The sequence below is a fragment of the Hemiscyllium ocellatum genome, chromosome 1, assembly GCF_020745735.1.
Source record: "Hemiscyllium ocellatum isolate sHemOce1 chromosome 1, sHemOce1.pat.X.cur, whole genome shotgun sequence".
Classification (NCBI taxonomy): Eukaryota; Metazoa; Chordata; class Chondrichthyes; order Orectolobiformes; family Hemiscylliidae; genus Hemiscyllium; species Hemiscyllium ocellatum.
The window spans coordinates 81000354-81017308 of NC_083401.1; the positions used below are offsets into that span (position 1 = coordinate 81000354).

At 39.8% G+C, this 16955-nt stretch overlaps 1 protein-coding gene across 3 annotated transcripts in view; it reads right to left on the minus strand.

Annotated features, from left to right (window-relative positions):
* The window catches only part of ercc8 (excision repair cross-complementation group 8), an 86322-nt gene that overhangs the window by 44227 nt on the left and 25140 nt on the right, over nucleotides 1–16955 (minus strand). For all 3 annotated transcript variants that reach the window (XM_060823668.1, XM_060823676.1, XM_060823661.1), the window contains exons 7-10: nucleotides 15999–16065; nucleotides 14478–14581; nucleotides 13006–13130; nucleotides 3605–3802 (exon numbers count right to left, since the gene is read on the minus strand). In XM_060823668.1, the coding sequence (XP_060679651.1) occupies nucleotides 3605–3802; nucleotides 13006–13130; nucleotides 14478–14581; nucleotides 15999–16065 (494 nt within the window). The remainder of the gene's footprint in view (nucleotides 1–3604; nucleotides 3803–13005; nucleotides 13131–14477; nucleotides 14582–15998; nucleotides 16066–16955) is intronic.

Consider the following 16955-nt stretch of genomic DNA (forward strand, 5'->3'; position numbering starts at 1 on the left):
TTATTTTTATTTCTGATTTACAGTGTTAGGGTTGTCTATGACGGTGTAGCACAGAATGTACGACAGCTCCCTACGGCTGACAAGAGTTAGAAAGCTTGGGAAAATATTTGCTTAAATGTAGCCTGCACAAGTTAGAATAATAATAGCTCTGTGGACCCAAGGTAACAGAAATGAGACAGAACATGCAGCTGCAGTTGTTTATGCACAAGATTATTTTATACTACATTTAATTAGTAAATCTCTCTTATTATTTAATCAATGTGTTGCAATACTAATAGTAGGTTTTAGACAAGATCCTTGAAATAATCATAGATATAGATTCTGAACTAGTTATAGAATCATCTATGTACAAAAATCATTAAAAGCATTAGAGGAAAAGATTCAAATAAAATTATGAGTCAAACCAGTCTTGGATTGTAAAAGCAGCCCCCACATTACAGAAATAATTAAATCACAGGGACAGAAACTAGCACGCATTAGTATGTAGGTTGAATGAACACATTATATGAGACCCAAAAATAAAGATAGGAGTGCCTAGTAAATACAGTTAGAAAGAAATTGCTCATAACTCATTAGGTGAAGAATTCTAACATGAGGCGTAACCATACAACTTCATTGGAACGGATAATATAATAGTTAGCAAAAAAATCAATATATTGTATTTCCTATAATGAGATTAATAATGAATTTTAAAAAGGCCCGTAAGTGATTATGCAAGTATCCAATTAATTGGCAATTAACATGGTGCAGCTGGCAAATGTCTGGGAAGGAATGTACTTGAATACAGTGTCCATTGTGAAAAGCCCCAAGGAGGAGGTAAATGTGTCTGGGAACATCAGGAAACCATTGGAGGATCTGGGTTTGACCATAAGCCTGTCCATCTCTAGCCGTTCAGTCACATGATTAGCTTAACTGGAAATATATGTAACTAATTGATAATACAATTGGTTTGCAAATATTAAAGGCTGGATGAAACAAATATATAAAAACGTCTACTTTCTTTTGTTCAGTGAAGAGCTCTTTGGATTTTCAGAGGGTTTCTTCCCACTGGTTCAATTTCAATAAACTCTTGGCCTTTGATTTTTTTGTTTAATGATTAACTATCAGCTAACATACACACTAGGAGCAAGGTTGGATGATTATTTCAATGGGAACAGGCTTGGGAAAGGGAAACAGGTGAGAGGTCTCACCTGGATGAATTTGGAGAGCAAACGATGGGAAATTTTTAAAAATCAATCAGAAACATTAGAAGTTTAGACAGATGAAAGAGAAAGTGCCAGTGAATAGATATATTGATCCTAGTGTTGAAGAAATTCAGCAGCTCCCTGTGATTATTAATTGAAACATAGCAGTAGTTGCATAAATGGAGGAAATAGAACATTAGCGGCTACATAGCTGGGGCTTTTAAAAGTATAGTTCTCAGTAAAGTTTGGGGGGGGGGGGCGGAGAAAAGAAGAGGAGGTGTGCTGGAGGGTGCCAATCTTTCAAAGAATGTAGAAGGAGGAAGGGTTCCAGGAAGAGGAGAGAGAGATGGATGACAAATGATACAATTAAGTGTTCATGAATTGATACGATGAGGCTCGTTAAAACACAAGATGAATGACTCAAAACAGCCAAGATTTTTCTTGCCAGCTTCCCACAGACTCCAATTTTCTTAGGAATTCTTGACGCCACACTCAATCAATTGCAGACATGATGTCAAAAGAAGTCACTTTCATCTTTCCTCCAAAACTCAGCTCTTTTCTCCATCTTTGAACCAAGGCTGAACCAAGGTCATGAGTGGCATTAGCAGAATCCAAACTGAACAACGAAGGTTGAAATCAAAGACATCAAATTGTTTGAAGAGATGGAGAGAGAAAGCAGTGAAGATAACTCTAAGAACATTTTAGCATACAGGTTGGGTGGTAAAGACAAAGGGATGGAAAAAGGCAAGATGCTCAGAAAAAGCACATGCCAGAACAGTAATGGCTGAAGGAATTGATGGAAGGTGTAACCATGTGGAAAGAGTTGCAAGAAAATGTGTCAAGATTCCTCAGCAAAGTTTGCATGGCCATGACATTATGCAATCATCCACAGCAAGTTTAGGGATGTAAGGGCCTTGATCACAGCAAAACGAATATTCCAAACTATAATACAGAGGTATACACAGCGCAGAAGGGCAAGGCACCCAAGAAAGTACAAATGAAAGGCATAACGAAACAAGAGAATAAAACAAGAAGGGATCTAGAGCAGCAGCCAAATGCACCTGAAATGGACTCAAAGCTCAAGTTACAGAGGCTAAGCTACTTCAAATATTGAAACATAAAAGATTGATCATAGGTGGGAAATAGAAACTACATAGGAGATAATCGGAAGAAGCCCTGAGTCAAGTTCACAAGTTCCATGCTCAGATGACATAAGGTGGGAACATCATAGAACTGTTTCATGAATTTTCTGAAGGCAGATCTCTCTATCAACAGGAGTATATATTATAACTTCAGGAGAACTGAATAGCAGAAGTTACCTGGAGGAAGAAGTGAATTAACTTTAGCAGAGAGATACAATTGTGACACAGTATACCTCAGCAATTAAGACATTTCAACCAGGTTCTCATGCAGCGTCATTTCACTACTGAATTTAATGACTCATGCTAATCATTCTACCAGTGTCACTAGTATGCAGTTTAATATAACTTATTTGGAAGGAAGAATAAGAAAAAGGAGTTGCATTTATCCAGCACTTCTCATGACCACTATGTTTCAAACCACTTCACAGCAAACAGACCTTTAGAGTCGCTGTTGAAATGTAGGAAATTCAGTCATTAATTTGCAGACTTGGAAAAACCATCAATATGATAATGACTAGGTAGCCTGCTTTTTTGTGCAGTAATTTGAGACAATTATTGCTTAAGACATAAGGAATAAGTCCATTACTCATCTTTGAAAGACTGTCAACTACTCAAATCATGCAGTCTCTGCTTTACATTTCATTTGATGAATGGCCCTCCAACAGTACAACACTCCCTCAGTAACTCACTGGACTGTCTGGACAGATTTTTGTACTTACCTCTTGGAGGTAGACTTGAACCCAGAACATTATAATTTAAAGACAAGAGTGTTGCCCAGTGAGCCACAGCTAACACTCGAACAGAAAATAAATTAGTTATTAAAATTTGTCCTAATTCTTCTATCTTGAATACCACAGTTATTAGCTAATGTACCTTGTTAAAACATTATATTTAAGTTTGAAGAAATCAATGTATAAAAAAATTCTGTTTGCACACTTCTCTTTTTGCACAACGTGAAGAAAAAGACACAATCTTAGACAAAATCATTTGCATTTCTGTTCCGTGACATATTCAAAATACAAGTATGATTTATTTGTTTTGCTTGAAAAAGTGCTAAACAATAAACCATCTTGTTTTTCTTGCAGCATTGTTTGCTCAGTAATTTAGGTTGGAAATTAGACTACCACATCGTGGAAAAATGTGGAATTGTTAAATTAATCATTTCTGGAGACATCAACAACATCTCAGTCACTGATTCATTTCAGGTTTCTTTTCAGTGGTGAAGATACAGAACTTCAAACTACAGCAAATGAAGTGCAAACTAAGAGAATGACTTACTTGGAAATCAGACTGAATTGTGCAGCAGTTTACATAATTATAATGTCCTCGGAGTTCAGTTAGCAGTTGTCCAGAGTAGATGTCATACACAGCAATACAACTGTCAACAGGAACAAAAGCAAAATCTGGGCTGCATCCAGTGGATACGGTAAACTTGAGACCTTTACGGCTTTCATTAGATACCCTTCCATAATTTACCTAGAAATAAACATCAAATTATTGCAATTACATATTCAAAAACTCTTCAGTTTAACAACAGCAGTAGATGGGAGGGAGACTGATTAGCAAGGTTAAATCTCACAGAATACAGGGAGAACTAGCCATTTGGATACAGAACTGGCTCAAAGGTAGAAGACATAGGGTGGTGGTGGAGAGTTGTTTTTCACACTGGAGGCCTGGAACCAGTGGAGTGCCACAAGGATCGGTGCTGGATTCTCTACTTTTTGTCATTTACATAAATGATTTGGATGCGAGCATAAGAGGTACAGTTAGTAAGTTTGCAGATGACACCAAAATCAGAGGTGTAATGGACAGCAAAGAGGGTTACCTCAGATTACAACAGGATATTGACCAAGTGGGCCATTGGGCTGAGAAGTGGCAGATGAAGTTTAATTTAGATAACTGTGAGGTGCTGCATTTTGGGAAAGCAAATCTTAGCAGGGCTTATAAACTTAATGGTAAGGTCCTAGGGTGTGTTGCTGAACAAAGATCTTGGAATGCAGCTTCATAGCTCCTTGAAAATGGAGTCGCATGTAGATAGGATAGTGAAGGTGGAGTTTGGTATACTTTCCTTTATTGGTCAGATAATTGAATACAGGAGTTGGGAGGTCATGTTGCGGCTGTACAGGACATTGGTAAGGCCACTGTTGGAATATTGCTTGCAATTCTGGTCTCCTTCCTATCGGAAAGATGTTGTGAAACTTGAAAGGGTTCAGAAAAGATTTACAAGGATGTTGCCAGGTTGGAGGATTTAGCTATAGGGAGAGGCTGAACATGTTGGGGCTGTTTTCCCGGAGCATCGGTGGCTGAGGGGTGACCTTATAGAGGTTTACAAAATTATGAGGGGCACGGAAAGGGTAAATAGGCAAAGTCTTTTCCCTGGGATCGGGGAGTCCAGAACTAGAGAGCATAGGTTTAGGATAAGAGGGGAAAGATATAAAAGAGACCTAAGGGGCAACTTTTTCATGCAGAGGGTGGTACGTGTATGGAATGAGCTGCCAGAGGAAGTGGTGGAGACTGGTACAATTGTAACATTTAAGAGGCATTTGGATGGGTATACGAATAGGAAAGGTTTGGAGGGATATGGGCCAGGTGCAGACAGGTGAGATTAGATTGGGTTGGGATATCTGGTTGGCATGGTTGGACCGAAGGGTCTGTTTCCATGCTGTACATCTCTATGACTCTAAGTAACATCTTCAGTGAGCCTCCAGGTGAAGCACTGTTGGTGTAGCTTGCTTTCTATTTATGTTAGGTTTCTTTGGGTTAGCAATGTCATTTCCTGCTCTTTTCTCAGGGGCTGGTCTATGTGTTAGTTGATAGAGTTCCGGTTGGAATGCCATGCTTCTAAGAATTCTCGTGTACCTCTCTATTTGGCTTGTCTGAGGATGGTTGGGTTGTCTCAGTCGAAGTGATGTCCTTCCTCATCCAACCCAAACGTGGATGACAAAGGTGTCATCACTAATTGAAACAAATTAGAGGAAACCTTCAAGACAATCAATAATACCCTTACCAGCATAAGGTCCACCAAAGAGGAGGAAAAAAAACAACAAACTGTCATTCCTAGATGTCTCAGTAGCGTGAACAGCCAATGGGAAACTTCAAACTAGCATCTTCAGAAAAACAACACATACGGACCAAATATTGAACTAAAGCAGCAATCATCCTAACTTCCACAAACGAAGCTGCATTAGAACATTATTTCAATGAGCCGCCACTAGAGCAATGAGAAACTACAAAGAGCAGAGGAAAATCACCGATATAGTGCATTCAAAAAGAACAGGTACCCAATGAACAAAGTCTGCTGATTTCTCAGCGACAAACCCAAACAAGCAGACAAAACACGACCAGAAACCCTTGCCATTCTCCCCTCCATCAATAGCATCTTGGAAATGACTGCCAGATTCAGTGGTTAACACTGGCAGTGTCACTCAGTGACTCAGTGGTTGGCACTGCTGCCTCACAGCGCCAGGGACTCGGGTTCAATTCCAGCTGCAGGCGACTGTCTGTGTGGAGTTTGTACATTCTCCCAGTGTCTGTGTGGGTTTCCTCTGGGTGCTCTGGTTTCCTCCCACAACTCAAAGATGTGCAGGTTAGGTGAATTGGCCATGCTAAATTTCCCATAGTATTCAGGGATGTGTAGGTTAGGTGCCTTAGTCAGGAGTAAATAGAGAGTAATGGGGTTGGGGAATGGGTCCGGGTGGGCTACTCTTTGGAGGGTCAGTGTGGAATTGTTGGAGCAAATGGCCTGTTTCCACAGTATAGGGATTCTATGACTTCTACTCAGACCCCTTGACACCATGGAAACTCACAAACCCACCAACACACTAAAACAGCAGATAATTAGATTAGATCCCTACAGTGTGGAAACAGGTCATTCAGCCCAATCAGTCTACACCAACCCTCTGAAGAGTAACCCACCCAGACCCATTTCCCTCAGATTAATACACCTAACACTATGGGCAATTTACCATGGCCAATTCACCTGACCTGCATTTTGGATTGCAGGAGGAAACTGGAGCACGGGAGAAAACCCATGCTGACACGGGGAGAATGTGCAAACTCCACACAGACAGCCGCCAGAGGCTGGTATTGAACCTGGGACCATGGTAGTGTGAGGCAGCAGTGCTAACCACTGAGCCACCGTGCCGCTCCTAATGAACTTGAAAGACCCTAGACACACAAGCAAAACTCAAGTCATTTACAAAATACCTTGCAAGAACTGTAACAAACACTATATTGGACAAATAGGCAGAAAACTAGCCACCAGGATACATGAACATCAACTAGCCACAAAAAGACATGATCATTTCTCACTAGTATCCTTACATACAGATAATGAAAGATACCACTTGGACTGGGACAACACATTCATCCTCAGACAAGCCAAACAGAGAGAGACACACAAGAATTCCAGGAAGCATAGCATTCCAACTGCAACTCTTATCAACAAACACTGACCAACCGCTGAGAAAAAGAACAGGAAATGACATCATGTCACCAGAGGAAATGACATAACCACCCAAGGAAATCCAAAACTTATAAATAGAACACAGGCTACACCACCAAAGTTTCAGCCGGAGGCTCACTGAGGATGTTACCTAGTATGGTGACGAAACGTCTGAAAACAAACCTTCCAGCTCAGCAAGCAAACCTACATCCATAACCAACAATATAATGCTGGAATGAAAATGGTGGAAACACACATTTGATCAAGCAATATATGGAGAAAGAGGATAAAGTTAACAATTCAGGTTCAGAGGGTCTTATGGCAGTGTCTTCAATTCTGAGCCAGAAGGACTGAGTTCAAGTCCCATTTACTTCAGAGGAGTGCAATAACATCTTTGAAAAGGTTAATTAGAAATGATCAGTAACTCTAGTCCATAAATTGTTTTTCACATTAGTCCAAGAGAATATTAACTAACATTATAATATCAACTAGCTTAACATGGAAGATTATCCCAAGTTGCCCAAGTATTGATGACCTGATTTTAGCAATATTATCACAGACTCAACAGAAGTGACCGCATTAACAGCACTGCTATCATCTACACACCTGGTCACCTCCATGAAAAATGCAGTTAAAAACCACAGCACCAGGTTATAGACCAACAGATTTATTTGGAGGCACTAGCTTTCGAAGCGCTGCTCCTTCATCAGGTTCAACGCTTCAAAGGTTGGTGCTTTCAAATCAACCTGTTGGACTCTAACCTGGTGTTGTGAGATTTTTTAAAAACTTTGCCCACCCCAGTCCAACACCAACACTTCCAAATCATGAAAAATACAGATTTATTCAGCTCCCTCTGACAAAACCATGCTGACTTCAGAAACTTCTCCATTACTTTCCCCTTCATTGACGTGAGACTCACTAGTCTATAATTTCCTGCTTAATCCCAATCACCCTTCTTGGAAGTGGAACCACATTAGCTGTCCTCCAGTCCTTTGGCACCATCCTGTGGCCAGAGAAGAATTGAAAATTTGGGTCAGTGCACCTGTAATTTCCTCCCTCATGACTCAGAGCAGTCTGGGCTAAACCTCAACTGGACTCAACAATCTGTCTACTTTAAAGCTTACCAAATCTTCAAATATCTCCTCTCCAATCTCTGTGTCAAACTGCTCAAAACATCATTGTTCCTCTTCCTGAATTCTGTATCACATTGCCCTCCTCCTTCCTTAAATAGTGGGGTTATCATATATTTTCTACCTTACATTCTAAAATATAAAGAAATCCTAGAAAATCAAGCTATTGCATGCTCAATCGTGCAGCGTCCTCTTTTAAAAACCTCAAATGCAGGTTATTATTTCTGTCAATTTGCCACTAAGTATACTTAATTTGTACAGCTTCCTATCTTTATTTATACTGATTTCTTTACATTTGTTTTCTCACTGGAACCACTGTTCCAAATCACTAATGGAATGCTTTGTATTTTGCATCAAGGCAGCAGCTAAAAAGTATTTGATTAGTATCTCTGCTATTGCCTTATTCCCCATTATGACCCATATGTCTCTGCCTTTAATGGGCCGAGGCTTACTTGCAATCACCTTTTCTGATTTACATACTAAAAACAATTCTAAAACATTTCGATTACATCTCTTGCCAGTCAGCAGTCTTGCTACTTGTGGAAACTCCTTCTCTATGTTCACTTCATCCAGCCCTTAGTATTCTCTAAGTTTCAATGAGGAACCAACTCCAATCCAAGTAAACTCCACTGAATACAGACCTACAGTCCTCAGCGTCTCCTCACATATCAAGCACTTCAACTCCAGCAGCATTTTTGTAAATCTCCTCTGGACCCTCTCAAATGCCAGTAAATCTTTCCTTTCAGGCTCAAAACTATGCACAATATTCCAAATGCGTCTGACCAGAGCCTTATACAAGCTCAGCAATAAATATCTGCTCTTATATTCTCATGCTGTTCAAATGAATGCTTACATTGCATTTGCCTTTTATCACAAAGCTAATCACTGTTTCTAAAAGCTGTATCTTGGCTCTGATTTTCTTCAGAGGGGCAATAAACTGGGCCGGACTCCGATCAGTCTGGTTTGTTACAGAGATGAAAATAATTTTGAGAGGCCTTTTGTTTATTTGTAAACAGATGAGACTTCACATTGAAGTGGTCATGTTTTAGAAGTGACCTGCATAAAGAGAGGGGAGTGGTCAGCTCTCTAGCTGAACTGAGCTAAGCAGTTTTAGTTCAATCTTCAACTGGGAAGTTCAACAGGGAGCCATGTGGAAACTCTCTCTTTTCTGCTCTTCAACTTCAACCAGTAAGTATATGTTCTATTTGTACTAGTTTTTAAAGGGAGTTTGCTTAAGTCTAGTTGGAGAGGTTGAGTTCTGTAGGGGTTCTCTGTGTTTCATTGTGTATTTTTGTGAATAAAAGTTTGTCTGTTTTAAAAATTTAGTAGTCAACCTAGCTAACTTAATCTGGGTAATTTTCACTGTGGACTTACAGTGAAACAAATTGCAAAGTTATGGTCTGAGCTGCTTGCTTAAGAATGTTTTGAGTGGTCTGGCCTAGTCCATAACACTTCCTAACGGCCAATGTTAACCTGAAGAGAAAACGAGGATTCCCAAGTCCCTTTGTGCTTCAAATTTCTGAAGCCTCTCCCCATAGTCTATGCCTCTATCCTACCTATCAAAGTGCTTAACATTACACTTGGACACATTACATTGCATTCACTGCTTCTTTGTCTATTCCTGCTTCCAAGTACTTCTGCAGCCTCCTGGCTTCCGCAACACTAACTTGCCGTCACCTACCTTTGTATCATCCACAAACGTAGCAACAATGCCCTCAGTTCCTTCATCCAGATTATTAATGTATAACGTGAATAATCATGGTCCCAAGATTGACACCTACAGATTTCCATGAGTCACTGGTTGCGATCATGAAAAAGAACCCTTTATCCTTATTCTCTGCTTTCTGCCTGTCAGCCAATCTCCTCTTCGTTCCAGTACCTTGCCTCCAATACCATGGACTCATCTTATTTAGCAGCCTCTTGTACAGCACCTTGTCAAAGGCCTTCTGGAAATCCAAACAGATCACATCCACTGACACTCATTTGTCAAACTTGTTCATTACTTATAGAGTCATAGAAATGTACAGCATGGAAACAGACCCTTCGGTCCAACCCATCCATGCCAACCAGATATCCCAACCCAATCTAGTCCCACCTGCCAGCACATATTCCTCCAAACCCTTCCTATTCATATACCCATCCAAATGCCTCTTAAATGTTGCAATTGTACCAGCCTCCCCCACTTCTTCTGGCAGCACATTCCATACACGTACCACCACCAACGTGAAAATGTTGCCCCGTAGGTCTCTTTTATATCTTTCCCCTCTCACCCTAAACCTATGCCCTCTAGTTCTGGACTTCCCGATCCCAGGGAAAAGACTGTCTATTTATCCTATCCATGCCCTTCATAATTTTATAAACCTCTATAAGGTCACCCCTCAGCCTCCGACGCTCTAGGGAAAACAGTCCCAGCCTGTTCAGTCTCTCCCTATAGCTCAAATCCCCCAACCCTGGCAACATGCTTGTAAATCTTTTCTGAACCCTTTCAAGTTTCACAACATCTTTCTGATAGGAAGCAGACCAGAACTGAACGCAATATTCCAACAGTGACCTAACCAATGTCCTGTACAGCTGCAACATGACCTCCCAACTCCTGTACTCAATATTCTGACCAAGAAAGGAAAGCATACCAAACGCCTTCTTCACTATCCTATCCACCTGCGACTCCACTTACAAGGAGCTATGAACCTGCATTCCAAACTCCCTCAGACCTTACCATTAAGTGTATAAGTCCTGCTAAGATTTGCTTTCCCAAAATGCAGCACTTTGCATTTATCTGAATTAAACTCCATCTGCCACATCTCAGCCCATTGGCCCATCTGGTCCAGATCCTGTTGTAATCTGAGGTAACCCTCTTCACTGTCCACTACACCTCCAATTTTGGTGTCATCTGCAAACTTACTAACTGTACCTCTTATGCTCGCATCCAAATCATTTATGTAAATAACAAAAAGTCGAGGACCCAGCACCGATCCTTGTGGCACTCCGCTGAACACAGGCCTCCAGTCTGAAAAACAACCCTCCACCACCACCCTCTGTCTTCTACCTTTGAGCCAGTTCTGTATCCAAATGGCTAGTTCTCCCTGTATTCCATGAGATCTAACCGTGCTAATCAGTGTCCCATGGGGAACCTTGTCAAACGCCTTACTGAAGTCCATATAGATCACATCTATCACTCTGCCCTCATCAATCCTCTTTGTTACTTCCTCAAAAAACTCAATCAAGTTTGTGAGACATGATTTCCCACATACAAAGCCATGTTGACTATCCCTAATCAGTCCTTGCCTTTCCAAATACATGTACATCCTGTCCCTCAGGATTCCCTCCAACAACTTGCCCACCACTGAGGTCAGGCTCACCGGTCTATAGTTCCCTGGTTTGTCTTTACCGCTCTTCTTAAACAGTGGCACCACATTTGCCAACCACCAGTCTTCCGGCACCTCACCTGTGACTATCGATGATACAAATATCTCAGCAAGAGGCCCAGCAATCACTTCTCTAGCTTCCCACAGAGTTCTCAGGTACACCTGATCAGGTCCTGGGGATTTATCCACCTTTAACCATTTCAGGACGTCCAGCACTGCCTCCTCTGTAATCTGGACATTTTGCAAGATGTCACCACCTATTTCCCTACAGTTTATAGCTTCCATGTCCTTTTCCACAGTAAATACTGATGCAAAATATTCATTTAGTATGTCCCCCATTTTCAGCGGCTCCACACAAAGGCCGCCTTGCTGGTCCTTGAGGGACCCTGTTCTCTCCCTATTTACCCTTTTGTCCTTAATGTATTTGTAAAAACCCTTTGGATTCTCCTTAACTCTATTTGCCAAAGCTATCTCATGTCCCCTTTTTGCTCTCCCGTTTCCCTATTAAGTATACTTCTACTTCCTTTATACTCTAAGGATTCACTCGATCTGTCCCGTCTAGAAATTACTTCTTTAAAGAATTCTAACAGATTTGTCAGGCATGACAAATCTGTCCCCCTTATTTGTCCCCCTTGGTGAAGATGTATCTTAAATTTGATTTTCTTGGCTCTTTACTCTTGGCTCTTTTTGACAACATTAAAAACATCTTTCCTTAATTTAATATGAATTTTAACATTTGCGAGCCAGAGTTGGATCACTTTTCTGTTGAGTACAAATCCATGCTCACCTCAAAAGAAGTAAGAAGCAAAGAGCAAAACAGAAAAAAATAAACTAAGGTCATGTTTTTAACTCTCAAAAAAGTAGCTCCACCTGTTTCAAGTTCAAGAACAGTTAATTCACTCTTAATTCAATATAGATCCCAAAAGTCATAACTAGGCACAGAACAGCTGGCAATTATATAAGTTGGAAAACTGAACATATTTACACACATACACATTGTTTTTAATAAGCTATTATTAAACAACAAATGTGATAAGTTAATCCAAACAATAAAAATTTCATTGCTACATCCAGCCTTTAGGAAAAGAAACATATTCAAGTACTTTAAAGAAGTCTGAATTTCTTTTGGCAAATGGAAAGATGAGGTGAAGTAGAGGTTAGGAGGGAGACAGGGGAAAAACGTTTTGTGCATATCCATGCCAGAGATTGAGTGTGCAAGAGTGAGAGGGCAAAGGAGACAGAAAATGTCGTATGTAAAAAGGTATGCAAAAGTCATCTCACAAAGACATCAAGCTGTAGGCATGAGAATTCTGATCTCTGCTGATGAAATTGGCTACTTGCAATTTAAGAATACAAGCCATATTACATCATTTACAATAGACACATCAAGGAGTGGTTCCTTTCTGGATCACAAATGCTCAACTCAAGGCCTTAAATGCCTGGCTCATTAAAACTCAGGGTTAATGTGTGCGCATTCAGCTGAGGCTGAATGGGGAATGTTGATAGAGTTTGCCATTCCCAGAATTACAAGCAACGAGAAGCCCAGTCACCGAAAGGCAGTCTTTTCTCTCACAGATGCTGAGTGAATTTTTGAATTTTCCATAATTTATAATTAACATTTTATACTGGTAATCTGTAAACATTTATTCTTTATAATATTGAAGCAGTCCTCCAAAATACATAAAAAGGTTCATATTTAGCCCCACTTAAGTTCATGATGTGTGGAAATCAGATAAGTACCAAAGTATTGTGTCCTGTGGAACTATTCCAGAGTCTCATGCGATCATCTGTGCCAATAGTTAAAAGGTGAAGCCCATCACTAGTAAAGCACAGACCATTAACACGTCCATTATGAGCAGTATTTGCTGCCAAGGAAGAAACAAAATAGAGATAAATTAATGCTAATTAATATTTCATCAATGACTGATAATACAAATATGGCATTCCTTATATTCAGTGCTAATTCTCAAAGGTGAGCTTTGTCGAGTATCAACAGTCTATTTTTCCTCTCCACAGATGCTGACGGATTCTCAACATACTTCCAGAATCTTTCAGCTTTCTGGAATTAGATTTGTAGCTTTCACAGTAACTTTTTCTCACTTGTCTAAAAAAAGTAACACATTTTGATCCTTGCTAAATTAGCAGATCCCAACCAGTGTAGCGAGATTGCTGCAATTGAATTGAGATTCCATAAGAACAAATAATTTGAGCAGTCCTTTCAAGAATTATCAAGACATCTCTGCTGAAATGTCTGTGTGTAGAAATATGACAGGACATGACTGAACTCTACTATGACACCTTGAATTATGTGGAGGTGCCAATGCTGAACTGGGGTAGACAAGGTCAGAAGTCGCACAACACCAGGTTATAATGCAAGGTGGCCTTCAAGATAGACAACAGAGAATCGCCGAGCAGAAACTGACAGCCAAGTTCCCTACCCATGAAGACTGCCTCAACCATGATCTTGGGCTCATGTCACACTACATGTAACCCCACCATATTGTTGTGTATTTGTAAAATCTTCACTACTGTTCTGTTCTAACACCATCATCTTGATAAAATGTTACGATCTCTACCTTGATTACTTTGTATAGTTTCAGATTACTTGTTACTTGCATTAGACCCTCAGCATAGGACTCTTATACCTATCATGTTATTCTCACCATTTGGTTTGTCTATAGCACTACCTTATTTTCAATTTTTTGTAATTATCTCTACCTCAGTCAATTGGATTATAGGCCATCCCTTCACATCCAAGTTAGCTGTTGACACTTTACTCACATCGTCTGCCATTTTTGATCGCCTGCAGATACTTATGATTCTGTACTCCACTCTCACCATTTATATGACCGTTTGACATCTCTGCCCATTAATCTCCCTGCCTATAAATCCTGTGCCTGTATGCTTTTTCTCACTTGAACTGATGGTTATGGTTTCAAATCAAACTGTTGGATTATAACCTGGTGTTGCATGACTTCGTACCTTGAGTGGATATGGATAACAGATAAATAGATGTACAAGACTAAGTTTAACATAAAATACTGAAAAAAATACTAAATGAGCAGACAGAAGTCCCATCACACTTTAGACAAAATGTCTTGTCTCATCTGTACACCAGACATGGCTTTGAACGTGGGAAGATTATAATCAAGAAAGGGCTTACAGACCTTAAATTAATGGCATATTACAAAAAGATTTTACAGACTCATTACCTGCCTCTGAAGATGATTTAGCAATTTCACCATTATGTTGATCGAGCAAAATTAAACTCCCAGAAGCTTTTCGCACATCCCAGATCCTAACTTTGCTATCAGCACTAAGCAGAAAAGTGATGAAAAGAAGTGATTAGAAACAGAGTGGAACAAACTATTTAATATTCTTTAAAACCCTTTAGTGAAATAGAATTAGCTCAACTGCATTGTTTTTGCACCTTCTGAGGAGAAAAAGTAATCCATTCTGGGATCCATGTGCTTAGGATATTAAGGAATGATACTGAACAGGTATGTGAAGCAGTGGTATTTAATTTAGTGATGACATTGTGATGTGGGAAGTACAGGATGGAAAGAGTATTAAGGGAAATTTTCATCTTCACAGCCTAAGTTGGCAGGGGAGATCAAAATCCCAGAGCTATAATAGACAGGAGACCCACTTCACCCATTTAACATCACCAAGTGGAGGTGAGAATTACCTTCTGTTCCTTTGAACCAACTAGCACAAATAAAGGAGAATGATCGAAATATAGCTTGTAGATTCTCATGCAAATAAATGCAGATTAATTTATATCGGATCAAGGTAATGTTACTTGATACATTTAGCCTCTGAAGTATTGGCAACAGTTGGCTTATGAATTTAATTGTGCACCAACCTCATATTGCTGAGGCAGCGCTGCAAAGTAAATAAGACAATATCATTGTTTCAGCAGGTGCCTCAAGAGGAGTTCTTCACAAGTTTTTCAAAAGCTTGTGATTATCCCCAAGTGGCAGTTTTATAATAATTGCCTTATATCAGAGATCAGGCAGGAGGAGTTGAATGTTTTTGCAACAGAAGTGTCTTCCCATACTTGGGATAAGGGGGATTTGCAACCAACAGCCACAACCAGTGCAGAACAGTAGAGGTGTCTAAAGAACATAAATTGGCAAAGCAGGAGGGAATACACCACTTTGAGCCTTTCCCTCATTCAACAAAATCATGGCTGCTCTTCTCCTTCAGCTCCACTTTTTCAGCCAATCCCAAATGTTCAATCTAAAACTTTTATTCATAATTTTCGAAACACGCAATGACCATTAATTAGTTTCCGAGAGGATTATTGCACTTATTTCAATTTGTGGGAATTTGTTTTCAGCAAATCATCCATTGCAAAACACTTCAAATGATATCAGGACTAATTTTGACTTTGCAATAGTATGAAATGAGTGATATTGATTTGGAAGCCCATTTCACATCTCTTCCAACTTTTGTTTCCATTGTCTTCAATGAAACTAAAAATAAGAAGAGATGTAAAGTGAGATGCTGATTCACTATCACCCGTGTGAATTACTGCACATTCAAAATTACCCCTAACATCTTTAGGATGAAAGGCAGTAAAGAAACTTCCCAAAGGAACTTGGTAAAAAGAATATAAATTGATAGCAGTTGAGAACATTATTGTGATAACTTTGGGGACTTCCAACAAATAGCAGTGATCCACTTGTATGCTGGATCAAAATCAGACAGTAAAATAATAAACAGACTACCTCGCTGTTACAAGGATGTGCTCATAGCGTGGTGACCATTTCACAGATAATATTTCACCTCTGTGGCCTAAAAGAGGGTGGACAAAAAACATTTTGAGCAAGTATACATAGATGATCTATCGATGAGCATTAATCTTTAAAAGTTGACCTCTACTAAACAAATAAGACATTTCATCTAGCCTTCTAATTAGGATCTGGTGATTTTCTTGGTAAATTTGGCAAAATTTACAATCAGCCACTTGCAAATTCTAATAAAATATCATTTTATTTTGAAAAACACTCTAATGCCTTAACTATGTATAAACAGAAACACGAGCTGAATCTTATCTTTTTTAGCTAAGTACAAATTGTGTCACCTTGAGGGTTATTTACCACAAGGGCTAGCAAGTTTTCTTACTGTATTTAACAACCTTGTCTCGAACCATGTTGACTGCTCTCCGATATCCTCTCTGTTCGGCTAGCCTTATTTTGCCATGCAAGAACAATGTGCTACTGCAGACTATCCTGGAATTAACTGGCATCCCCTGCAAACACAGCATCTTTTAACGCACACTGCACATTTAGACTCTTCAGGTGTCCTTCATGCTTCCTGACATTTGCCACAGATATTACAGATGGTTTGGGGTGGGGGTGGGGGGTGGGGTTGGGACACTCAATGAGGGCTATGACCATGCCATCTTTGACTGAGATTGTTACTTAGATCAATGCAGTTTCAGCTACCTAGAAGAATGCACACTACTGTATAAAGGAGGGTCAATTTCCTTCTCCACTCCACTCGCACAAGTGTCACCAAAATTTTCTCTCCAACACATGACACCATTTCTACTACAGTACCAAGGCTTATGCTCGACTACCTTTTTTTTAGTACCTGCCACATCTTGCCTCACTTGTTCTCACTTATTTCAAACTGCAACATCACCAGCTTTAATTGCTCTTTTTCCTGTCTACTCACTTTTT